At 36.5% G+C, this 27,681-nt stretch overlaps 1 protein-coding gene across 1 annotated transcript; it reads left to right on the top strand.

Annotated features, from left to right (window-relative positions):
• The first annotated feature begins 426 nt into the window (after positions 1–426).
• LOC122834097 (sodium- and chloride-dependent GABA transporter 2-like) lies at positions 427–21,297 on the top strand. Its single transcript, XM_044122224.1, has 15 exons — positions 427–706; positions 967–1,151; positions 2,615–2,749; positions 6,288–6,428; positions 6,685–6,772; positions 9,099–9,231; positions 10,462–10,596; positions 10,751–10,854; positions 11,754–11,878; positions 12,247–12,359; positions 13,438–13,575; positions 13,716–13,818; positions 15,537–15,637; positions 16,193–16,363; positions 20,844–21,297. The coding sequence occupies exons 1-15, from the start codon at positions 699–701 to the stop codon at positions 20,988–20,990; spliced, it is 1,827 nt and encodes a 608-aa protein (XP_043978159.1). The 5' UTR covers positions 427–698; the 3' UTR covers positions 20,991–21,297.
• The last annotated feature ends 6,384 nt before the right edge of the window (positions 21,298–27,681 follow it).

The raw sequence follows: 27,681 nt of genomic DNA, 5'->3' as shown, positions 1-27,681 counted from the left end.
TGTTAAGAAACTGGGACATTACATACTTCACTGACAAAAGTTAGCTTTTGCGTAAAATTTGCCAGTGGCATGCCATGACAGTCCCAGTGCCATGGCATCTCTGATGGGCATGCACCATTAATATTCATGGTGCTCTGAATCAGCCCCTTACTGAGCACAGAGACAGCAATCACAGTCACTGTATTTATACCAAATAAATACTTTTGGTACTCAAAAACTACCACAGGGTGAAAACAGAAATATAAATGATTTTTATCATATTTTTCCATTATGACAGGTGAGGCTCTGCCTCACTTGCTTCCCCTCACCGCACGTCACTGGTCCAGATCTGGTTGCACTGGTCACGGACTCACCGCTTCGCACTAAGACCTAACGGGTCACTAAAATCTCTCCTGCGTGGACGGCGTGAGCGGACACGACTCAGCTGGCTGGTTTAAACCAGGAGCTGCGTTAATCTGGCCCACTCATGGTCCTGCCACAGTGGAAAAGTACAGCGCGGAACTGGCATGATTTCCAACCCTTTTCAGGGGACAAACTGATACGGTTTGTGTGTCACCAAACTAGTTCAAGTGTAATTACATCACAGAGGATCCCACGGAAACCACAACTACTGTTCCCAGTGGCTCAAGCTGAGAGGAATACTGATCGGATTCCTGTGTTCCTGGAAGGAGCTTTGTGTGGGGAGGGGGCTCAAAGAGATGGAGGGGTAAGTGTTCACCGTCTATTTCTCCCCACTGTTTCAAACCCCCCAAAAGGTCACGCTTTAAAACAAATCCTTCAAGTGAAACTCCTGGTAATCCTGCAAGTTTTAGTCCAGCAATTAAACTTATTGAAGCGTCTGAGCCAAAATGATCAGCTGAGTAAGTAAACCAGTAGCTATAGGGTCTGATCAGTGCACAATAGGAGTCAGAGAGCCGCAGAGGCTTCTCATTGATAGCTTCTCTCTCAATTCTTCAACATGTCAAGAGAGTTTGTGAAAGAGAACAGCGTGGACGGGTCCAATGAGGGGAGCGTCTCTGGAAAGAAGACCCCGCTGCTGGACCGCGGCCAGTGGGCGAGCAAGCTGGAGTTCCTACTGGCCGTAGCGGGAACGCTGGTTGGACTGGGAAACCTGTGGAGGTTCCCCTACTTATGCTACAAAAACGGAGGAGGTAGGTCCTGAAAAACGAAAAAAAAAAAAAAAAAAAAAAAGTGTAGAAATTTGCTTGAAGGGATTTCCAGGAGAGGCTCCAAAATGTTTTCCAAGTGGTGACCAGATATAACTTTGAGCTGGCATAAATAAGCAAACAAACAAACAAATAAATAAATATGCAACTCTTTAGCTCTCCTATGTCACTGGCCATTGTAGTGCTTTTCCCTTAGTGTATTCTAATAATTATTTAGTTATGTTGATGGAAATGGCATAAAATTTAACCAGTTTTTGTATTTTGAGAGCAAACACTTCCTCAAATTTGACTTCCCTTTTCAGATGCAGTCTGTGTCTTGAAAATATATATTTTTTTCATTTCTGCTTTTGAAATCCCTTCATTTTTTAATTGATTTCCAATAAGTGAAGTTTTTTTTATATTTTTAAAAAAAAGCCTTTTTCCTATTAGGAAAAAGGGTTTTACTTCAACAAGTTGCAAACAATTAACAATCAGATTTTTTTATTTGTTCATTTTCATTGACCAATGAACAATGACGTCACAAACGTAACAGAACAAAGTTAAAGGGGAATATTAAATTTACTGTATGAGTGTGTACCTATTTCTGTTCAAAGCTCAATATCAAGCATATGAGCAGTTTCAGTTTGAGCTGCTTTGGCTTCTCTGTTGCATCGGAGCAACTAGGCAATTCCTCCTCATCATCATCATCATCATGAACAGCAGTGAGCCTTGGCCTCTTACAATCCTGACACCAGTTTACCACCATGATAGATACTGAACTATCACAGTTTAGCTCCTGTCAAACTCACTTACAGCCTTAAATCTGCACATTATTCCTGTTTCAGATTATATCAGCTTTGAGGACAAAATGTTTAGCTGTTGCTAAATATGCCATTCACTGACAAGTGCCTCAAGGTAGATATAATTAGTGTTAATTGGTTCTTATGGCTGATATGTGTAGAAAGGTTTTAGTTGACGCCTGAAATGATTTAAGCCAAACTGAGCTGAGAACATTTTGAAACGCGCATTTGAAAGCAGAGCTTAATGAAATATTTTTAATATTATCCTGAAGAGGGCTGAAAAACTTTGATTAAGACTATAAACTCAAAGGTATAAAAAAGGGAAAGAGTATTTTTTTTTACTGATGTTGCTGTGTGTCTGTATTTGTCAGAAAGAAACAGAAAAAATCCTCAAAATCTGAGTATTGAGACATGTGGATATCTGAAGTAGGGTTCATGTTTTGATGTCAGTCAGCAACATCTGATCACAATATAAAGTGAAGAAGAATAAAAAGCACGACTGTGATAATGAATAAAATGATAATGACAAATACATCACATAGATTTCTAAAGATATATTCCCTACTCATCAGAAAGTTGACTTGGTGTTAAAAAAAAACCTGTCACAGATGTGTGTAAAGCATCTTTAGAAGATCTTTTTATAAATTATTTGGCTCACTTTCTTCTCAGGTGCATTTCTGATCCCCTACATCCTGTTTCTGCTTGCCTGTGGCATCCCGATGTTCCTCCTGGAGACAGCCATGGGCCAATACACATCCCAGGGTTGCATCACCTGCTGGAGACACTTCTGTCCCCTGTTTGAAGGTTTGTGTTTCACAGGAGCTCATTGCGACTTCACCTCCGCCCAGTGCATTCAGTCCTAATCACACTTCCATGCAAAATAGATACTGTAAAGAAAACAAAACCAGTAATGCAACAAACTTAAAAACTCTTTTGTGTTGTAATTTTTTTGAGTCCTCAGTTCACACATTAAAAGAAAATATGTAATTAAATCTTCTGCAAAAAACGTTAGATCACCACCACTCTCAAAGTTAATTCCCACTGATCGATTATGAAGGAAAGTCATCACATTTATTTACAGTGCTTTGCTAAAGTGTTCGCAACACAACCTTTTTTCTTAATTTGGTCTCGCTGCAACCGAAAATATTGTTTTTCATTAGGATTTTATGTGACAGACCAACACAAAGTAACTCATAATTGTGGCATGGAAGGAAAATGATTCAGGGCATCAACATTTTTTAAGTCTGAAAATAGTTCTGAGCAAATGAATTTAGCCACTCAGAAAATAAAACAACACAGCTCTTCATGAGTAAGCATCTAATTATTAGCACAGTGAGAGACTGAAATCTGTATCTATTTTTCATCACAAAAAAGCCCAAAATCAGTTAGACTGAATGGAGAGAGTCAGTGTGAACATCAGTTTCCTGCTGTAGCGTCTTTATTGGATAAAGGTCTGGACTTTGACTTGGCCATTTTGACACTTACTTCACTTTCTGGACGGTAAGCCACTGCTATTTTCACACATCGTTTGATGAGACTAATACACATCTTTTTACCAAACGGTCACAAAAGGATGAGCTGCTGCATGAAGAAGAGGACAGCAGAAACTTGAGAGCAAATCCCGGGCTGCACTGTGTAATTTTGTGTTTTCATTACGTAAAACACCTTTATGCTGAAATGTGACATACAAATAAACTTGATTGATTGATTTAGCTCCACCCATTTTGCCATCAACTCAGACCAGCTTGTCTGTTTTTGCTGAAGAAAAGCGTTCCCACAGGATGATGCTGCCACCACCATGTTTAACCACTGAGGTGGTGTGATCAGGGTGGTGTGACGCTCCATCACATATAGTATTTTGCATTTCGTAAAGAGTATCCATTGGGCTCTTGACAGCTTTTCTGATTAAGGTTCTCCTTGTCCAGATTACCCATTTGTTTGACCAGCCATGTTTTGCATTTGTGCCAGACTATTTACATTGTTGAATGATGGATTGACAAGGCACTCCATCAGATCTTCAAAGCTTAAAATATTGTCTCCTAACCTATCCTGGCTTCAAACCTATCCATAACTATCAAACGAAGAGAAGTGACTGCAGTGTTCACTTTTCTTCCTTACTTAATTTATCTTCTAACAAACCTTAGAATAAATTACACCCAGATGAACTCCATCAAGCAATGTAGTGAGTTTTGAAAGGAACTGGTTTTACATTACATTTAGGGGCTATAGAGTAAATTTGCCGCATGTCTTCTCCCCTCTCCTTCCCCCTTTCCTGTCAGCCTACTGTCAGGGACACTAGAGCCCACAAAAAGACCCCCTGGAGGGGAAAAAATAATAATAATGCAATAATATTAATAAATTAATAAATAAATAAATGCAATACTATATATATATATATATATATATATATATATATATATATATATATATATATTTATTTATTTATTTATTTTTTTTTTTGCGTGAGACTGGACTATTGTAATAGGGCCAATGAACGGGGATTTCATGTGTCTAGACATAAAGCCATCATCTAAAATAATATCTACAAATGTCTGTAGTCAACTAAATCTACAAGCAGCTAAAAATTAGGCATGCCCTTAATCTGAAAAGACCAATGAAAGTCTCCTGTCACTGGCATCAAAATAGGAATTTAAGTCCAAATAACCCAAATACAGAGTCTCACATGAGAACAAAGAGAAATCTGTTGTTCATTCCCAAATGAACAAGCAAAAGAAGTTTCCCACAAAGAACAATTGTCCGTTGTTAAGCTATGATTAATAATCAGCATGTGTGAACTCTGGGAAACCTGATGAAACTTTGCACACAACAAACTGTCTGTTGTCACTCAGCTGCTCCATGTGATGGATTATTAGACACACAGGATAATGTGTACACTGAAACGTAGTGTTCTTCACACCTAATCTATCAGGATGTAAAGGTGGGAAAAGGCGTTAAAGCTGCAATAAACTCTAAAGGTTCTGACACGTTATTGTGTCTGGGCCTAAGGGAAACTCGCGTCAAATTCCTCACTTTGTGTTTCAAGCATGCAATCTGTCACGCACACTGCATGATTGATGGGATTAGCAAATACATGTTTTTTCTTTATCTTGCTCAGGTGCAGTGGTTTTACATGCAGCTGTTATCCAATCTTTGTGATAATGTGTGATATTTAAACAGGACGCCGCAGGGTCGGATAATACTCAGAAGAGACAGCTGCAAATATCAGGCCGCTACAGATGAGGCAAAAAGTCATAAATAAAAATAAAAAAATTTAAATTGAGTTTAATAACTATGTTTAAAATACTTTATGTTTTTAATATTATAAATGTTTTACTAGGATTATAGATGATAGATCAACACAAAGCAAATAGTTGTGGTGATGAGGGAAATTATTTATACATACCGGTATTTAAATGAATAAATAAAGTGTGTTCAGCCTCGTTTCAGCCCCTAAATGAAATCTATCCAACTACCTTAGAGTTTGTCTTGTGAAAGCCTCAGAGGTTTCTTAAAAAAACATTTGTAAACAACAACTTAATGTTCTTCTTCCATAGATTAAACACGTGTCCTGAGCTTTTGCTGTGTTTTATATGTGACCCAGAGCTGGTCCGCTCAGCTTATTTAACCAAGTTTGACAAAATGCAGCAGATAGGTCAATGATGAGGATGTGGTTAAGTTTAAAACAGGGGTAGGTTCTAAAACAGCAATGACAAAACTGAAATTATGCACTGGTTTCTGATGGTTTATCTCATAGAATTCCAATAAAATTGATGGGATGTAACACAGCAAATGTGGTAAAATTCAGGAGATAAATGCTTTCACAAGATGCTGTAAATATCAATCAGAGAGCAGACTGTTAGGATAGCAGGAAGTGCATTTGTTATTTAAAAAAAAATGTTAATAAATTCGTTAGGTCCAGTTTGCAGCAAAACTGGGGTAAGTGATATGATTTGTGTAGATAAATTGTCTCTTTTCAGCAATTCAGTTTTAGGTGACATAAAAGTTAAACTAGATGCATTGAAAGAGGAATCTGCTTGAAGATCATTAAAGTGATGTTCCTGGAAGAGAATGGTCAAAGATTTACAGTAGATAAATACATCATATTTCCTTTTAAAATAACAGATCTGATTGTTATATGAGTAACTCTGTACCTTTGCTACAAGAATAGCTTTCATTGGTTTACTTTGCTAAGTAACTGAAGGACATCTGATGTATAGGTCATTTAGCAATATTTGTTTCACAAAACACACTGAAGCAAGCTGAGTTATTTCAGTAAAATGCTGTATATGTTGCAGAGTCATTTTCCTAAAATGACCCATTCTGACCCCATCTGTGCCTTCAGGTATCGGGTACGCCACGCAGGTAGTGATTGCATACGCTGCTGTGTCGTACATTGTCATCCAGGCGTGGGCTTTCTTCTACCTTTTCTCATCCTTCAGCGCTGAGCTTCCATGGGCCAGCTGCAGAAACTCCTGGAACACAGGTAAAGCAAAAAATAAAAATTAAAATAAAATGTTTTGTAAATGTTGATCAAAATTATAGCGTTAATAATATCACTCTTGATCCTGAACTTATCTTCCAAACAAAACCTTCGGTTTCTCACCTGAAATTTTGTGCTGACCAGAATTAGGCTTCACATGGATTTGAATTAAATTTGATAAATGTAGATATATGAATATATATTTATTACATACACAGTGCATTGCACACTTATTTGATTGATTTTTTTCTTTAATCAGAGTCTTGTGTTGAATTTGATATGAAAAACATGTCATCCAACTGGACAGCAGCTGCAAATGCAACAACACCTGCAACCGAGTTCTGGGAGTAAGTGTAATTCATGCCTGCCTCCTTTACCGATCAGTCCGCAATGTTTTAAATATATTGTATTTCCTATGCATAGCTAAACGGGAGAGACACCACTATTTAACTTAAAACAAATCGCCGCCTTTTTCCACACATTTTCTCCAGCCGAGTTTCCCCTCACAGAGCACCTCTCTCCCTCACCTATAGAGGGAACTATAACAGAATAGTTTCCTCACTCAGCTCCTTCAGACTAGCAGCAGGCGGCAGCAGCAATTAGCAAACACCTGGTGGAACCACACATCTGCTGAGCTTAATATACAAGCTTCTTCTTAGTCCAAATCTTCTAAGAACAATTTTTAACAGCATAATGAGAAGCACTATGAAGGCGGAGTGTCAGAAAGAGTAGAAGCTTCTTAAAGACACAGAGGCCCAATTTCAAGGTGTAAATTTGGAGAGTCAAATTACTTTTAATTGACATTTGATATAGACACAAATTTTATGACAACTGAAGGTGTCATAGTTGCTTTATTTTGCTTTAAAATGACATTATGTGCCTGTAGAATACATACATTTATGGATTTTAATGACCAAATTGGGTCGGAATAGTGATGGTCAGATGTCTGGGTCAGTGCATCTCCAAACCTCCAGCTCTTACAGGATGGTCAGTGTCTAGGGAAAAGAGGTCCAGAGTCATTAGCGGTCAAGACTCATTGATGAACATGAAACAAGTTGGAGACCAGTCAGGAAGACCAAGCTGACCCCTGTTCAGTGAAAAAAGTAGTCTAATCTGACGAATCAGATTTTCTTTTACGTCACGTGTGATTCCAGGTGTGTGTGTTGTTCATTAAAGCCACACAGGAGTCCAGGATGCACTATTAGAAAATAAAAAGCACTGGGAGGCTTTGCATGATGTTCTGCTATAAAACCTTGGATCTTGCCATCCATATAGTTACTACTTTTACACATATCTCTAGCCTATCTATTGGCAGAGCTTATTTCCATCTTTTCAGCATCTTTGGATGTTTGTATGTTGCTTGGGAATGGTTTGAGGAGCACAACAATAAGTTTGAGGTGTTGCCTTGACTTCACATATTTCAGATGTCAATTTAATTGAGCATTTTGGGATGTTCAGAAGAGACAAGTCTGAACAATGAGGGCCACACCTGGCAGCAGGTCTTAAGAGGATCTAATGCTAACATCTTGGTGCCAGAACTTGGCACACCTTCACTTAAGATGAGCAGCATTATCCTTTTCTTGACTGACCCGACCTGTTAGCAGTGAAACTGGGATGAGAACCACATTTGATAGGTGGTATTGTGCCTACTGTGCACACATATCTAAAGTTGAGTTCTTTTTCTGTAGTTTGCTGCTACCTGTCCATCTTTGGACACTTTAAGCACACATTTAGTGTGAAACACTCTCACTGCAATAAGCATTTAGCAAAATAGTTTCCAAATGTCAAAGTTAATTAACAAATCATAAACATCACATATACTTTGGAAGCAAAGACTCAAAGAAGTTTTAACCTGCTACTTTTCTAAGTTCCTCTAACAGCATCCTGCGCTGCAGTGCTGATTTACGTAAACTGTCAGATTCCTGTTCCTTCGGCTTTAACCAGTATTTATGTATTTAAATAAAGTTTCAATGGAAACTTTATTTTAAACTTTCTAAGTAAAACTGGTGCAGTTGATGTTTTTCAGTAAACTACTGGCGGCTCTTCTCTAGTGAATTCTTTTACAACTATGTTTTTGTTGTCAGTAGTCTGAGTGAAAGGATTTTAGCTGTTGCCTCTTCATGCTACATTCTCACAGCTTTTCCCTCCAGGCCTGTTGTTCAAACCAAATAAGGCTCTTAAATAAATTGCTGCCTGCATCAGTTGCTTTGGCAAAGCAGTATCAATTGCCAACATATCTAGGAAATAGGTTTTAGGTTTTGTGCTAGTCTAAACTTGCTTTACTAATTACAAGAGACAGAATTTGTGTTGTCATCATAGGAACGTTTGAAAGACTGTCAGAGGCTTATCTCCACCAATGGACATGTTTCCAGTTGACATTAATGCAACTTCTTTTAAATGAAGTATGTCCAATTAAGTTTTGAAGGTTTGTTAAAAATAAATTGGGTTTTTAGCATAGTGTTTTTAGTTCTTAGTGTTTTATTTTATTGTGAAAAATAAACTGTATTTGCTTGTTTTTTAACAAACAGGTTTTTTTTCTCCAATTCTTTTAGATTTTATTGAATGCACCACATTTTGATTATTTTTGAAATATTGCAATGTCTGTACTTATATTTTGGGGATATTTCTTATTCTTATCTTTTGGCAATATTGTGCATATATTCATCTATTTAGGAGAAGAGTTCTGGGCATTTCTCAGGGGATTGAGGAAATTGGTAGCTTAAGATGGGAGCTGGTCTTGTGCCTGTTACTCGCTTGGATTATCTGCTACTTTTGTGTTTGGAAAGGAGTGCGATCCACTGGAAAGGTAAGGCTGATGGAAATGCTATGACACTTTGCCATTTAGAATGGGGTACTGATGACATTTTAAATTATTTTAGCATTTTTTACTCCAAAATATACCTCTTTCAGCTGGACCACATTTAAGGATCTCTCTAAAAATATTATTGGTATGAATTTAAGGGCACCAACTCAAATAATAATCCAAAAAAATGTGCAGTGTTTCTTAGGTAGATGTTAAAGTTTTCTTCAGATTTTTTGTATGGTCATAAGAGCTGGACTGACTCATAAGGAGCAAATTTTGGGTGTGGTATTTTACTGTTGGGAACTATTGTCATAACCTCAACATGCAACCAAAGTATGTTTTAGAGCAAATGAAACAGGTCAGAGTGATAAATGGACAAGAGATGTGTCAGACTGTGCATGCACTAAATTAAAAAAGAAAGCGATAAATATGGAGCTGTCACCTGACGAACCAAAAAACTGGAGTATTTATAATGTGAATGTGTAAATGTTCATTTCTTCTCCTACACATTATGTTTAGTGATCACAGGCCCGAGGTCTGAAATATTTAGGCTTCTGGGTCATTTTTATGGAGAGAAAAGTAAAAATCTCACATAGATATTACAAAACAGGTGCTAGATTTACATTTTTGTGACAAAAAAAGTGGAAGGTGCTTGAACTTCTCTGAAAAGTGTTGAAAATCTGGGAACAGTTTCCAAGGGACATTGCTATCTATGTAGCTCTGCTGGGGCATAGGCCACTGATTGCTGCCCACATCTTATCCTACATATTTGAAATTTAATGCAAACTCCACACTTACTGTAGATATAACCAAATTAGGTGAGTTGGACTTGTACATATATTCCAACAAATAAAAAAAAAAAATGGTGAAAAGAATTTGAGCTCTGCATGTTGAATCACATTTTATGTATTCCTCAAGTTATCAGAAAGTCAGGAGTTTCTAATTAATAGTTCCTCAACATAGTGATCAACTTATAAATCTATGTTTTTAAGTTAAATTAGAAAATGCAATTAATTTTAAAAGGAATTGCAGACATGCTGATAGGTGTGGTGATTTTGCATAAATATTTTGAGCTTTATAGTTTTATGAATCTGGTGCAAAATATTTACAAAAGTTCTGTCAACATAAAAAACAACACTTGTAATGTGTTTAATTCTTCTTAAAAAAATGTTTTAGAATTCAGTGTTTTCCAGTGGTTTAGGCACAATCTAACGTTTATGTTTATGTTGACAGGTAGTTTACTTTACTGCCACGTTTCCCTATGTGATGCTAGTTGTTCTGTTGGCCCGTGGGCTCTCATTGCCCGGAGCGATGGATGGCGTGGCTTTCTACCTATATCCAGATCCTACAAGGTTGGTGGACCCTCAAGTAAGTAATAAATTCAAAGACAAAGAAAAGCTCACAGCTTGGTTGCTTCCAATAGAAGTCTGAGTCCAATAAACACCTTAGATACATCAAACTTCCTCTTTTACAGAAGTTTCTGAAGTGCTTTTTCACTGAAGCTGTGCTGATGTCTGTGTAGGTCTGGATGGATGCAGGTGCACAGGTCCTTTTCTCTTTTGGCATTTGTCAGGGCAGTCTGACAGCTCTGGGAAGCTACAATCAGTATAACAATGATTGTTACAAGTAAGTGCAATACTTTTGCATTTAGTCATTTAATTCCCTAGTTATTGTTCTTCTGTCCTCTTTTACTAATTGGGAAGAAAACCATCATTGGGAGATTAGCAAAGTTGTAATGGCTCATGTCTTTAAAATTAAGTTGAATTCCTGGTATTTACAAGATTAAAGAAATCTTAATGTAGAATTTTATTCAAAATAATATTACTGTGCTCTAAAAATGTACTATTTTGTGAGCTAAAGTAATTTATCTGTCTGCAAAGCTGCTTTTATTTGGCAGAACTTACAGGTTACTTGGTGGTTACTCTGTAGTTAATTTTTCAAACTTTCAGAATATTTTCCCCAAATTTTCAGGTTACTACTCTGACCTAACCGGGCCATTACCTTCCTACACTCTTCCACTCAATATCTATCTACCTTCACAGCACAGTCTAGACTTTCTCCCATTCACCTGGATTCCACTGGTAGAGTTTGAAATGGGCCAATCAGCCAACAGGAAAAGTTGTAAAAAATGATATTTATTTTCTGTTTTATAATAGTAGTCTGTCTGTAACTTTAGCAAGAGCAGCAAAGGAAGTGAACAAAGCCGTTCAGTCTGTGTCGGCCAGTGACCTTGTACAACCAGCTGCGGAAAAGTTATCATCAAGGAACATTTAGGGAACGTAATCTGAAAAGGAATCAAAAACTAGATTATAAGTTATGGGAAAGTAACTTGAATGTTCTTTGTTTTCATTAATAAACTGTATACTTTCAAACTTTAAATTGTTAGAACCGAAAACACATTTTAAATGTTTCAATAAACTTTAAGACATCACATGTGAAACATACTTTCTGTGGAATTTATAATTGTTTTTCTTCTATTTAGCTTTATTTTCAAACATGAGAAATATTTTGGTCTGCATCCCCAGGGACACGTTTGTTCTGTGTCTGGTGAACGGCGGCTCTAGTTTTGTGGCGGGGTTTGCCATCTTTTCTGTTTTGGGATTTATGTCATATGAACAAGGAGTGCCAATATCCCAGGTGGCTGCTTCTGGTGAGATGTCTGCTTTTGTTTGAAAATGTAACACACCTGTCATCACTTTGATTTGATATGTAGCACACAATGGTTGATTTCAGGGAACATCATGGTTTGAACATGTTTGGGAAAGTTAAATTTAAAACATGCTGAACTCAAACATTACTAGAATAATATTTCTGAAATTACATATTAAATGATTTTAGTCTGGGTCCCAACAAATATACTCAGATATTTAGAGAGAGAAACTCAAGCACATAGTCATTAAGCTACTTATCGCCAGTTTTGCAGCTCATTGTTAACTTCATCTTTCCAGTAAGTAGGGTGAAAATTATTATTAATTATTTTTTTGTTTTGCATTTAATATGCTGCACTATTTCCAACAGGACCCGGCTTGGCATTCATTGCCTATCCTCGTGCTGTAGCCATGATGCCTTTGCCTCAGCTGTGGGCTGTTTGCTTCTTCGTCATGGTCATCTTGTTGGGTGCAGACACACAGGTAAAATGTTAACAATATCCCAATGAATGTATGTATTTATTTATTAAACCTGGATTATTTAGGTTCTTTTCACTGCTTGCTGGCTCCAATGGTTAGCACTCTCCTCATGTTTCTTTTGTTTGTTTGTTTTTTATGTGTGTTGACATAAAGTACATCTGAGTACATGGCATAAGAAAATGAACTATAAGATAAGAACATTTACAATATAAAGGATACACAGAAATAGTAAACACAGGTCAGATACCTCAAAGAAAATCTTTAATGTCCTCTTTGCTCATAATTGGGTTTCCTACGCAATACCAAAAGTTCTGGTTCTCAGAAAATACTAAATAAGATCTGAAAATGATAGTTAATGTGGACAAAGTACACAAATATACTTTTCAATAAGGTTACATTTCAGCTATAGAAATATTTGGTAAAGTATAGAATTTGACTGTCACTTTTTGAATTGAGTCATAAATAAAGGTTATTTAAAGATCAATTTTAGTAATCTATCTATCTATCTATCTATCTATCTATCTATCTATCTATCTATCTATCTATCTATCTATCTATCTATCTATCTATCTATCTATCTATCTATCTATCTATCTATCTATCTATCTATCTATCTATCTATCTATCTATCTATCTATCTATCTATCTATCTATCTATCTATCTATCTATCTATCTATCTATCTATCTATCTATCTATCTATCTATCTATCTATCTATCTATCTATCTAGAAATATTATATTTGCAATCCAAGTAATGTAAACATGTCTTGACAGCTGCTGGGAGGAAGGAAAGAGGCTTGGAAAATCTGACAGCTTTTCAGAATATTTTACCTCTTTGTTCTATCGTTTTGCTTACTTCATCACACTGTTTCTCCTTCTAATGGACTGGAAACCTTCTCAATGTGTCCATCTTTTTTACACAATAGATATAATATAATAACATAGATGTCTGATGGATGTCTGAAGTCCAGCACCTCACACTGTTATCCCAACTTTGTCTGAATTAAAAAGTTAAAAAGTCTGATATCAGTTCCATCTTGTGACATCTGTTAGTTTTTAATTCGTAATTTGTCTCATCAGTTTGTGAGCCTGGAGTGCCTGATGACCTCAGTGACAGATATGTTCCCCTCTGTGTTTCGAAGAGCGTATCGCAGAGAACTGCTGCTGCTTTGTCTCTGCGCTGTTTGCTTCTTTCTTGGCCTCCTTCTCGTCACACAGGTGAGAACTCTGACTGCTGTCAACAAGCAGTCAATCCGAGAACTAAACTTGCTGTTTGGAGCTGAGTTACTGAACATTTGGACATTTGAGTCCTCTGCTTTTGTGTTTGACCTGATGGTGAGTCTTTCTTCTTCCTGCAGGGGGGCTTATATTTCCTCCAACTCTTTGATCATTATGTTTGCAGCGGCAATAATCTTCTCCTACTTTCAGTGTGTCAATCCATAGCAATTGGATGGATATATGGTAAGTTCCTCAATCAATCCTGCAACATTTGCCTATTTTCAGCAAATCACAAACATCAGCAACTTGATGTTGTCTTTGTGGTTCTCTACTATAAACATGGCGCTTTTCACACTGATACTTTCCAAAACCTGAGATTTCCTGCTGCATTTGCACAACTTATCCACAGTTTTGTGGCCAGAAAATAACCCCCTAGGCTTTTAGAGAGGCTTTGCAACATGGAGATTTTAAAAACTCAATTTTGAGAAACATGTGGAGTGGTGTAGCTGAGGTCAAACACAGACACAAAGTTTCCTATGTCTCTCTTTTTCTGTAAAGTAAGTAAATGACAGATGTATTTATGAAGAGCTGTACAACTTCACTCCCTCAAGAATAAACAAAAGTGTTTTTCAAAAGTATTTATGCCCATTAATGTTTTTGTGTATTTTGTCATGCTACAACATGCGACAACTTTGTTATAAAGTCCCAATAAAGTAGTTTATTGGGATTTTGGCGGCAAGGTTGAAGGAAACTTTTATATTGTTATGCAACCTCTTTTAATCTGATGCCCCTAAATAAAACCCAATGCAACAAATTACCTCCAGAGGTCACCTAATTAGTAAATAGATCTCAATTTGATATCAGTATGTCACTACTCTGTAAAGGACTGGCAAGAGGTGCTATAACCAGAGAAGGAGCTCAGAAACCTCTGGTAACTCTGGAGGAGCTTCAGAGATGCACAGCTCTGTTGATTTATAAGGAGATCAGTAACTTTAACCAAAAAACTTCACTTGTATCCAGAACCAACAATTTTAGTGGTATTTGTCATTGCCACCGGCTGACTGTGACTGACTTAGTCATAAAACAGGATGATGTAATTTACTGACACATCAAAGTATATGAGAATTTAATAACTGTACTTTAGATAAGGCCTTATTAAAATGCCACAGATAACGTTGTTGGTTTTGGACAGTAATGACCTCTGTTTGAAGCTCTGACTCCACTGCTGTTTTAGAAAGCTGCGTGATTAGGTTGCAGAAATTCATCAATTCATGGAATGGGCGTGTGATCTTATCCCGGATGTGCTGTACCCGATGCCATTCACTGAGGACTGTTCAGGTCCTTCAGCGTCTTCCACCTGCTGCTCCCCATAGAGAGCCGTCCTGATCCGCGTGTCCACAGGCAGTGATTGCTGCGGTCAGTCAGCAGTTTTGACAACATGTGCTGATTGTGTTCCAGCTTACAATGGACATTTCTGGGATAGCTTGACATGTGTGAAGTGTTAGTTCATTGTAATGTAATTCTAAAGGGCAAATGCAGAAAAAAAAAGAAGAGGTAAATCTGGCAAAAATTATGCATAGCAACTAAACAGGAAATGTAATTTAAACCATAATCTTTGTAACCACGATGAAAATAAATTAACAAAAACAGGCTAAATATTTCATATAAAATTTAAACATGAGTATTTATTGGATCCATTTCTGACTCAGGATGTGTATAACATGATCAGATCTTCTTATACCTCCAGAGAGACACACTGTCTGTGCAGCATTTGTCAAATTTGCATTTGCTGCTGAGATTTTGTATGCGAATGTGTACACGTTGCTAGTATACTATTAAAGGCATTCTTGTTGCAGTTTAAAGTGAAGAATAAGATTTAAACCATCTGATTTTAGATGTGCTTTAAATTTTGTATTTAGTGCTCTATGCAAAATGCTTTGGCTTCCGATTTTCCCGAACAGGTGCAGATCGTCTCTATGATAACATTGAAGACATGATTGGTTACCGCCCATGGCCTCTGATGAAGATTTGCTGGCTTTACGTAACACCTACTGTGTGTCTGGTGAGTCAGTAAATGGTAGAAAGTGTGAAGAAAGTGAATTTTTGCCTCTTTTTGTCACACTTAACTGTTCCGGGTCATCAAATATATTCTAATAGAAGACAAAGATAACCAGACAAAGTCCAAAACGTTATACTCTATCCAATCTAACATAGGCTGATAAAAATAGGGCCTTTTCTAATAATTATTTCAGTAGAAGATTATTCTATGAATTATTCTGACAATTTTCGAACAATTAGATACAAAGATTGGCACATTCTGCAGATTTTTTGTTTAACAACTTAAATCATTTTTATAGTGCTAGAAATACATTAAGAGATGCAAATAAGCAAATAATTTAGTTCCTTTTTCAAACAAGAAGATAAATTACCATATGCTAAAATTTGTTTGATACCCTGAAAGAAACAGAAGCAGGAGAAATTGGTAATAGAAAGGGTCATGGTTTCTCAGTTATAAAGGAAGGCACAGAATAAAGTTAGAAATATTTCTGAGGAAAAATATTTTATGTTTAAAGAACACAAACTGCAAAAAAAAAAAAAAGCTTCTTTTTTTTGTCAGGGTACCTTCATCTTTTCTGTGGTGAGATACAAGCCTCTGAAGTTCAACAAAACCTACATCTACCCTACCTGGGCCTATGCTTTGGGTTGGTTCCTCGGACTCTTCTGCGTTCTCATGGTTCCACTGTGGATCCTGTTTAAGCTCACTCAGATGGAGGGAACGCTTTTGGAGGTATGAATTTGTAAATCCAGTTTTGAGCTTGAGTATAATGATACACTTTATTTGTGAAGAATGTTGAAGAGATGCAACAGTCACTAGAGCTTGGAATCGTCCCTTTTTTTTCCTTCATTGGCTCTGATCCAGAGGTTTCAAACTCCAATACCTGAGGCTTCATGTCCTGCAACCTTTAGACATGCAGTTGGTCTAATACATACGTGTCAAACTCAAGGCCCAGGGGCCAAATCAGGACCGCCGAAGCTTTTTATGTGGCCCTCCAGACTCTAAATTGAATCAATAAGTCCTTCGAATTTTTCACAAATCTGCAAAATTCACACAAAATCAACAAATCCCCACAGTCCGTGATTGATGCAGCAATTAATAAAAAGTCACATTTAAAATTGTTAATTAGTGAAAAATTTGTAAAAAACCCTTACAAATATAAATTAGCATCACAAAATCTGTGATACAAAATCAGTGTGAAAAGATGTTCAATATTATTTAATTTTAAGAATTGCTTACTGAATGCTGAAACAAACAGATTCATTGATATTTTAACAATTTAATGGATTTTATCAATACTTTCTGGCACAACCGGCCCTTTAAGAACATTCACATTTTTGATTTGGCCCAAAATCAGACTGAGTTCGACACCCCTGGTCTAACACATCTGTATCAAATGGCTATATTGGCTCTTCATTGTCCTGTTGTACAGAGTGCACTCAATAAGCTAATTATTTTGAAGTAGTGACACATATAAAAGTTCCTGGGCTCCAGCCTTTCAGGACATTGAGGCAAAACTAAAACTCCAACCTGTAAGTAAATCAAACATCAGCATGTACTGTGACATATGTTTTTTAGTTCAGTACAGGTTAGGTAAATGTTTATAACATCTACATTAAAATTAATAATAACACATTTCTACTATTACTTTTAAAACATCCACAAACTCTGTACAGAAAGTTTTCCACGACTGCACGGAAAGTTGTGTAAAGTTATGAATTAATTGAGATAATCTTCAAAACTATTTCCTCTATCAAAAAAGCTGCAGGTGTTTTTTTTTTTTTTTTTGTCTGTTAGAAAAAATGTAGCCGGTCAAGGTCGGAATCAGTCGAAGCAGATCTCAAAAGTAACTGGAAATCTGTGTCATCCAGGAAAAGCCTGATTGCTGCATCTCTGCTATTTTGGCTTCACTGTTCTTTTCATAACATTTAGATTATTCAACAATCGCACTCTAAGCTAGAAATGGGATTTCTGCTAGAAGCTCATAGCACGATGTTATCGAACTGGCAATCTAAAGGCGATTTCCTCGACTCTCGTCTCTGGACAAAACAAAACACAAATGAGAATGTGTGTGTTTGTTTGTAGGCTGTGGCCCAGTTTGCACTTTCGATCGCTGCAGCAGCTGGACAAACAAACTCTCACATTACCACATATTTTGCCTTTAGAAGGGTTTGATTGAAAAGGTCCATTTAAATGCATTAACCTGCTTTTTCTACTTTTGTTTTTCTTTAATAATTTTTTTTCACTAACTGAATTTAAAATATGAAACATGTCATGAATTACTGAAATAAGATGAGGGTTAGTTTATTTCTCACTTTCTTCTTTAAGACATCCTCTACATTTACCTAATATATATTTGTGTAAAGGACAAACAAATTAATCTTTTCCAAATTAGCAATTAGATTAGAGTCAATTAGAGTCCCAATTAGAGTCTCAGTCGCTCACTGATTAGTGCAATAACCATTGCACTAATTATAATTATTGTACTAATTATTATTAGTGCACTAATTGCACTAATTAATTTTGTAGATAATTTAGTCTTCTCCTATGGCAAACAAAAGGAGCAATCTTTGACTGTTCCTCTTTGCAGAATTTCCCTGTGTTAATGATTATTATTGTGTTATTTTATCCTGATATTTGGGGTCATGATCCTGCTAAAAATCACAGAGACAGTCCATCTTTAATTTTTTACCAAATATTTATTTGAAAACTTTGAAGTTTATGATTGCATGCATTCTTAAAAGGTTCTCAGGCTATTCGAGAAGAATAAATGGGCCCACAGCATCATACATCCTGTTCTGTATTTAACAGTGACTGTGATGCTCTTTTCCACACAGTCATTGTTTGTTTCCAAACACTCCAGGAGTGTTTGACCCCAAAAGCCTCAGAGTCAGACCCTGTTTACACCTGGTGCTAACTTGCATCTTGGCAGATTCAAATAAAAGTGGGCAGGTTGAAGGCTGACCATTCACACCTGGTATTAAAGTGGTATTAAAATTCACTCTTAATGATCTGATCACATTTCTCTGCTTTACATGCAAATAAACACACATCCACACTGGCTTGTCAACAACGCCACAAGCAAGTCTGCTAATGTTTTTATGAAAAACAAATACATAAATCCCACCACACCATATTATCATTCAACTATTGCCATAGTTGAGATTAATCTGAGTCACACTGACATAGGAGAACAAATAATGCCGCACAGTTTTAAGACATATAAAAAATTACTACGTTTAACACACAAGCAGAACACATGACAGCTCTACACAGTTTTACTCCAAACATTGTCTTGTGTAATAGTGAATAATTTTGCTCTTTTTTTTCTGACCAGAGAGAGGGAATCCATCCATCCATCCATCCATCCATCCATCCATCCATCCATCCATCCATCCATCCATCCATTCATTCATTCATTCATTCATTCATTCATTCATTCATTCATTCATTCATTCATTCATTCATCCATTTTCTGTTCACCCTTGTCCCTGATGGGGTCAGGAGGGTTGCTGCTGCCTCTCCAGCTACGTTCCGGGCGAGAGGCGGGGTTCACCCTGGCCAGGTCACCAGTCTGTCGCAGAAACAGCTACATTTAGCTTGGAAAAAAACTGAGCAAAGTTCATAACTTTCTTACCCAAATCCTTTGGTTTTTCAGAAGAGAATCCCAACATGAAGTTTATTAAAACTTAACATAAAACCCCCAAAATTTTAGAATATTCCCTAAGATGTTTAGTCATTTTAATTTAGCTAATGACCCATCTATATAATAATACCGCTGCATGAGAGAAGTCATGCTTCTGAAACATCCAGTTGGCTCTCTGAGAGCCTCTACTGGGTGCAAAGCACACTTGATTTCCCACCATTTTCTGACAGGTAGATTTTTTTATTTTTACCTGCTTGCAACTTTCTCACTTTGCAAGGCAAGATAAAACATGAGTCTTCATCTGGCCTAGTGACCAGTGGATAAAAGAAATTTGATATTAGATTAGATTTCCAATTAAATGTTACTGAGCACTGTGATTATTTTTTTTTTAAAAGTATCTCATAGATACTGTAAAGTATAGTAAAGGATGTGTGATGCTGTGGGCTTGTTTCTCTTCCAAAGGCCCTAGAAAACTTGAAAGAGTACATAGCATAAATAATGTATTGCAATACCAGAATATTTTAAATATAAATCTGGTGAATTCTGCAAGAAAACGGAAGGAAATTGTTCTTTCAGATAGATAAGGATTTTATACATTTGGTAAAATCCCCTCAGACTGGCTTACCACATACGAAATCCACTTTCTTCTGTGACCATCAGTACCCAGACCCAAATCTTATTAAAATCTGAAGGATGAGCCGAGCAAAGTAAATGCATCTCTTATACTGAGCTTTAGATGATCTGAAGAAATTGTACAAGACCAAATTATGACAGATATTTCTCTCTGTACGCACCAATCTTGTGAAATGTTGCGTCAGATGAACTTCTACCAACCCAACTGAAATATACTCTATTAAGAGCACCGTTTGTATAAATGTGGCATCTGAGATTTTGTAAGGAATCATAATTTCCACATGAATGTTTGCTAATGCAGTTTATTTTTAGGCTTTTTACACATCTTTATTATATTGTTACGTTTTAAAAGATTGCAGTAAAAGAAACCATGAAAGCAGCCATTGAGCAGCTTTTGGATTTCTTTGGATTTCCTCATCCCCCAACATTAACCAAGATAAACACCAAATTGTATTTTTGTGATTTGCTTAAAAACTTAGAAATTAATTTTTTTTGCCAGTAAACAGTCATTGTATCATAGCTTTTTTTTGTTTTCAGAAACAACCTGTAGAGGTGACATACTGAAGTTCCGACTGTGGGTCCAACATTTAGCTAAATCTGAAACAGCATAGATGCAGTATTGTGCCATCAATCATGAGTTATGGATTTTTGTCTAAGGCTTAGACAAAAGACCATAACTTAGACTCCAAGTCCTCATCTACCATTGATAAATAAAGAGATCACAAAGTTATTAAATCCCATCCCAAAGGGGGAGCACAATATTTGGACTTTTGATTGCTGTTGAGACATTTTCTACTAAACACTACTGGAAGGTCACTGGAAAGTCAGAAGAAGAAGTCTGAGCAGCAGGAACCATCCATTGAGTATTGCTTGTTTGTTTAGTGGAGTGGGGATTTGTTGGGTGAATGAACTCAGTTGATTCTGCTCCCACAGAGACTCCAGAAGCTTTGCCGTCCTGAAAAGATGAACAGCGACACAAAGCAACCTGAGCAGTACCCTTTGAACCCGGACAGCCGTCTTACACCTGGGGTTAGTGAATACAAGGGAAGTTGTGCAGCTGAGATGGAGATGCAAGTGTGAAACTCTTTTTGGTAAAGGTATAAATATGGTTATTTTTGTTATTCTTAAGGCATATTTTTAAACTTTGTGTTTTTAGAAAATTTTTACGGGCAGCAACAACTTACAGATCAGATCTGGTCTGAAACCTGCATAAGAGGCAACTTTTTATGTGTAAACGATGTAAGCAGAGTGCCGTAGTGCTTTTAAGATTTATGTGAAAGATATTTTGATAAACAAAAATACACCAATGTCATGTGTCAATGTTCCTAATGGCCAAGGACTTCGTAATTATTAGCCTTCTTTTTTTATGCTGTTACATTTTTTTTATACGATTCCAAAAATCTATGTAAATGAATGAATACATTTAAAGTAAATAAAAATTATTTAAAAATAAAGAGAATTGTTGTAATTCATTTTTGGATTTATTTTACTGATTTGATTTTTAACTTTTGACTTTTTGTTTTTTGTTAACTGTTTTATCTTGTTTTTTTTTTCAATTACTGCATTTCTTTTAAGTAGTTCCTGTTTTGACTGATTTCAGTTTTATTTCTTAGCAATATAATACGGTCAAGGTCATTTAAATACACTTTGTTATATTTCTACAATTAAATGTAACAAGCTCACCAAACAATTACATGCATGTAAAGCAGCATGAAGACGCCCTCTCATCATAGCACTCAGAAAGGAAAACAAGTCAAATGCCCCAAAAAATGTTGCTGACACGAGTGCTGGTCCAACATGGGCTAAAAAAAATTGGAAACAAAGAAACTAATACCCCAAAAGCATCATAAAAAGCCAGATTACAATTTGCAAATGCGCTGGAGGACAAGGAACTAAATTATAGGAGATGCGCTGTGGTCTGATGAAATTAAAATGGATGTTTTTGATTATCATGACCACCATTATAAGACAACACCATCCCGATTATGGAGGCGTCATGTTGCGAAGTATTTTGCTGTTTTTGTTAGTGAATTTCATAAAATAGACAGCATAATGAGGAAAGAACATAATTTGCAAAATCTTAAGAGGGAAGGTAAAACTTGGGCACAAATTGGTCTTCTAATGTCAGCGTCCACAGCCCACATTTCTACAGAAGTATTTTTTCAAAGACGTTAAATGAATGATCAGTGGTTTCTGAAACACGTGAGTCCTGAATGTGTATAACGTCACTTAAATAACCTGAATAACAGATTAAAAACAACATCTTTAATGTTGAGCTCATAAATGTAATTATTCAATAATTTAGTAGCTAAAAGTATTTTTAAATTGAAAATGTTGCTTATTTTGTCCATACATGGTTTTCAATTGAAATGTTAATTGTGATTAGTAAATCAATTGATTAAACATTTGAATCGAGTCCCACCACTAGTTTATTTCTATGGTTGCAATCCACAACATATCAAATGACTTTAAGACAATCAACTTTACATTAAAAAATAAGTAAATAAGTTCAGTCATACAGACAAATTCAAATTCAGTTCCATGCATTCCAATAAAATCATGATTGTTATACAATGCTGTAAATTTAGTTTAAAATGCCAACTAATAAGTTGCTTTAGAAAGCCTCATGAAATGCATCTAGTTGCCAAATTTGCAGCAACTTTTAATCTCTCAGTTTAGCCTTTAGTTCTGTGATCTACAGATCAGGATCAGGTGTAAAGAACTTGGAGTAGGGAAGAGGTTAAAGTCACAATATCAAACTACGCTGCATTGCGTCATATAATCTCGTAGCATATTGTGTAAGTATATGGGGCTGTGATCTTAAAGGATCAATTTGTATGAAAAGACAAAGTGATGAATAATGAGGATTTGTGATGCGGTGACAGCGGAGGGTTGATTGAATCAAATGGTGAAATGGTTGTCATTCCAGCAATCCTTCATCTTGGGTAAGCATGTGATGACAACAGGAAGAAGCAGTCATATTTTTCAGAGGGCTGAAAAAGAAGACGTTAATATCAGCAGTAGCTCTCTTACTGGTTTTGTTTTAGAGGAAAAATTGTAGGTACAGATTGGTCCGATAGGATAGGGGTCAAAAAATACAGATCACATGTTGTTTGTTTCTGCACCAGCTCCTTCAATGGCTAGTTAAAATCAGAATGACTCAGCTGATCGGATCTTTGGTAGAGAAAGAACATTGAGTAATTGGCAGCAATGTCTTAGCTAACAGCCGCCTCTGGGAAGGTGATGGTTATGCACATAGAAATGCAGCAAAAGGCAGACAGAGAACAGAAACCTAAAAACCGTAAAGAGTACATATAGTGCAAGGAGCAGATGCTGAGTAAGCAGGTACATCACAACCTTTAAAAAAACCACAAAAAGACAAGTTAGGCTTTTTCCAGTTTCATGACTGTTGTTTTTGGAAAGTCCTCAAGAACCTTTCAATATCACTGTGAGGATAACAGTCTGGTCTGGTGTTTTAGAACCAGGGTTGAATTATATCAGCACTCTGTCTACGTCCCAAGGTTTATCCTGGGTTGCAAAAAATCTTGTTGATCCGGAATGAAAGTCTTACCAAAACCCAGCTGTCTGAACCACGTATTTTTTTTAGCACGTTGGTACTTGTGAGTCACTTCGTGCTCCTACAAGTCCACCAAAGCATGAGGGATTCCTGCAACCTCCTGACGTCCTTCACCTCATGTGCGTTTGATTTACTGCCAAAATGTTGCCTACCTAAACAAAGAGCCAAAAAGTTATGAAGCACAGCCATTCCCCATCCCTACATCTCCCTCACATAATAAGAAATGCATCGCATTATACAAAGCTCCAGCCTTTAAAGATTCAGTATATAACTTTTAGGAAAAAATAAAGCGTTTTCATAAATGTTACATATGAAAAATGTGTATTTTTTTACATATTTTTTGAAACTGTCACTATGTCATCATGAAAAAACAGGCTCTTGTACCTTCTCCCAATGCTAAGAAGAATCAACACAGTCAGGAAGAGGGTCTGAGCGTTGTCAATGACCCTGTTTTTTTTTTTTTTGACAGGGAGCGGTGCATTTCTTCAGACAACAATAATAGCACTCGATGGAGGTAGAGGAGCCTGATCTTTTCAGAGATTATATGTCACAACATGACAGTGACAGTTTTTGACTCAAAAAGCACCTCCACCCAGGTATAATAGCACCTATTATGATGTGAAATGACATGTTTGGTAGTTTCTCTCCCTCCACCTACCTTACAATAAAACAAATAACTACTGGTGTTACATTTTCTGAACAGTAGTCTCAAACAGTGAAGTAGAAAAAAAGATATGCAGAGAAAACAAATCTGCTCTAAATGTGCAGCAGTCTGAAAGAACAGTCTGTTCACAGTGACCCTCCAAAACAACTTGTGCAAATTGGAAGCGATAATCATAGTAATTACAAATGTCATTCAAACCAATTTATTAAGATGTTAAGATATCACCATGTATTTCATATTTTAGGAGTGGCTATTGGATTTTCTCTATGACTTCAAATTCACAGGTACAATGCACAAACATTTTTGCGCCAAAAACACCTACATATAAATGCTCTTTTTAATTGATCCACAGCAGGTGAAGGTGTTGTCAGCTGTAAACAATATTGCGGTACAGATTGGAACTAAACTGGAACATACAGTGTTGTAAATCATTATTGGACATCAGGATATTCTCATCTGTTTGGTCACAAATTGACATCAAAATCACAGCCAATATCATCCCTGACAATGCAGCAAGGAGAGCCCTGCTGTGATGTCATCACACTGCATTCATAGGCGGTAGCTGGATTCTGGTTACATGCTGCAGCTTTCACCTTCAGGCAGAGAAAGATCCAAATCTGGCAAATATTTACTGTAACGTTAAAATACAGAGTTTTTACACTACAGCAGAAATGATATGCTTCTGTCCCACTGCATGCTGTGTGTATGGCAAAATAACAGCAGTGCAATGCAGATGTAGTGTTGAATTATTGTTCAGTGTTCTCACACTTGTGTTGTAAACAGTTTTTTTTTTTTATGCCAGATAAAATATTAGGGCATATCAGCATCCCAGGGAAGCTGGAGCCTAAAAAAAGAACAATTAATACTGAATTTATGTGTGTTTAGCCAAACTTCACCCCTGAGAAGACGGACACAAGTCAGGAGAATGTGTCTAAAACGGTGGAGCTTTTTAAGGGTGGAGGAAATAACTCCATCGAAATAAAAACACTGATCCACAATGTTGTTATTTTACAGGAACTATTAGTTTGCTGATTAGTTATTCCCCATAATTTGCAAGTTTATTTTGACTGATTTTTATAATATGAGCAAATGATAATAGTGTGAACTTGCATGGAGGCAGATGATGCATGTCCAGAAGGATCTGCAACTTGTTGGGAGGAGTGAGAAATTGTTACTACGATGCGCACACATGACAAAATGTTGGGGAACTTCAACTAAAAGTTATGAGAATTTTAATTATGAAGCCAAAAATTTCCAAATCAATCGAGAAACACTGTTAGGTAAAAGCCAATAACTCACATTTCAAAGCATACCACATTATCTTTCAAACATGCAGAGTGCAGTTTAATGTGGCTGCCAGTTGTGATCAGTCACCAGGTCTATTAATTATTAGGCAGCTCAGAGATGAAGCAGTTATAATGCTGAAGGGTAAAGTACTTTTGAAGCCAAAAAAATTAGCAATTTATCACCATCTGTCTTAAAACATGCAGAAACTTTTCTCTTATATAAAACTTATTACGTATCGTAAGAAGCTATTTTGTTTCGTCAGACAATAGCAAGCCTCTTCAAATTTAAAAGGCCATTTTCATTTTGGAGTTCTGACTTCTTCTTCTTCTCCATTTCTGTACAGGACTCCTTTAATGATACTCCTACCAGCTTCAGCCAGCTTCTTCACAAGAACCTTTAGCACATAGAGATATCTGGAAACTTGTTGGGTAAATTGCATTATTGGTATTATCAATTATTTGTTGTTCATGTAGCCTTATAGTTATATCTTTATAATGTTTTTACTTATATGCTTTTAGTTCATTTTAATCTTTGTATAAAGAATGTTTCTGTGTGTTGAATAACTCTGATTCCTTCCTGAGGCCTTACTGAGAGATAGATAGCAATAAAGCCGTCGCTGTGAAGACATACAACTTGTTCTGCTCGACGCCGTGCCTGGAACAGAAGAATCTCGTGTGTAGATAACGTGTCTAGATAGTGATTGTCATTAGCGCTGCAACTATGTGATGATTTGTTTTCCCCGCCCTTTGAGAGTTGCGGCGCCCAATGTGATAGGGATCCTAAATGCAATAAAAAGAGAGGAGCAGGCATATGAGTTTTCAGAGCGGTAGGAGATTGTAACTGAAAGCACATCTCTGTCTGTTCTCCTCGCGAGTATTCAGAATCCATCTCTCTTTCCCGTGTTTAATCAATTTTGTCTCTGATAGGTGTTTGAACCTGACAAAACTGATCTTCATATTTCTTCCTGTCATCTTGATTTTTTTATGTTTATTTCCATTGATGTCACAGAGAAACATTGCGCATGAAATTTGACCTTAAAACACATAAAAATAAAATAAACTATCAGGCAGGAAAAGTAGCAGTTATTTGAAAAGCATTGAAGGAGAAGATAAGTTTTTGTTTTACAAGAAATTATAGTCTAAAAAAAATAATTGTTTTACTGTTGTTTTTATTGGTACTGTTCTCATTGTCTTTTTTTATGCAAAATCTTCAGTTTTCTTGAGTAGCCTAATGTGGCAAGAACAAGCCCTGAGGATGTTGAGATAGATAAATAAAAATATGAACCAGCTGAAATTATATTTTAGTAAATATGCAGGAAGAATAAAGAATTAAGGTATCAAAGTTATTAGAAGTTATTCTGCCAGAAGAAACATAAACATAACAGACAAGTCTTAGAATAATCTGTTTAAGAACTACAGAGATAAATGTCAAGGTCAAAAAGTTTTTCAATTAGTCAGCACATCAGGAACAAACAGGATGGATCAACAAGTTTAATCTCTTCCTGGTATAAAGCCTCTGCTTTAAATCACAGGAGTTCAAGACTATTTTTGTCCAGTTTCTAGAGCCACTGTGTGGATATTCTCCTGGATCTCCAGCTTCACATTCCTGAAATATTAATGTTAGGATAATAAGTATTTCCCCCTTCTCATCTGGCGACGGATCAGAAAGCCAGCAGCAATCCCCTGTGATGAGACTGCTGACATTTTTAAATTTGTGTGTGTACAGAGGTGGACTCTGTTCTCACTGTTAATCTCATGCTGCTTAGCAGACCGATGCTTTACATTACATATAAACAACTGATCAAAAACACTTGAAGCATTTTATTGTAATAACTAAGACTCTGTTGCTCTACTTGGGACCCAGTCAACAATTTCTTGACAACAAAAAGTACAGTGCGGCAAGATTAGCGCTTGTTAGCACCTTGGTGTAAAAACCATTAAACAGCTTCATCATTTGTGGCTGTAGCATTTTGTCTCACTGGCTTCCCCTCCACTTCCTTTTTATTTTTGCGTTTAGAAAGATACTTCCTTAAACTTAACAACATTAATTAAATGGGGGGGGAATCCTATGTTATGAAATAATTAACAAAATCAATAGTGCGACAATTATTATTATTATGGCCGTAAAGAAAAACTCTCTATCATTGTCATGATGCATAATGAACAGTGATGACCATGTTACATCACTGTGCTTCTCTGCAATAATAATTACAGAGAACTGGAAAGAATATGACAAAACTTACA

Source organism: Gambusia affinis, linkage group LG07, assembly GCF_019740435.1.
Source record: "Gambusia affinis linkage group LG07, SWU_Gaff_1.0, whole genome shotgun sequence".
Lineage (NCBI taxonomy): Eukaryota > Metazoa > Chordata > Actinopteri > Cyprinodontiformes > Poeciliidae > Gambusia > Gambusia affinis.
The sequence above is the reverse complement of the archived record's forward strand: the minus strand, read 5'-3'. Positions and strand labels throughout refer to the sequence as shown.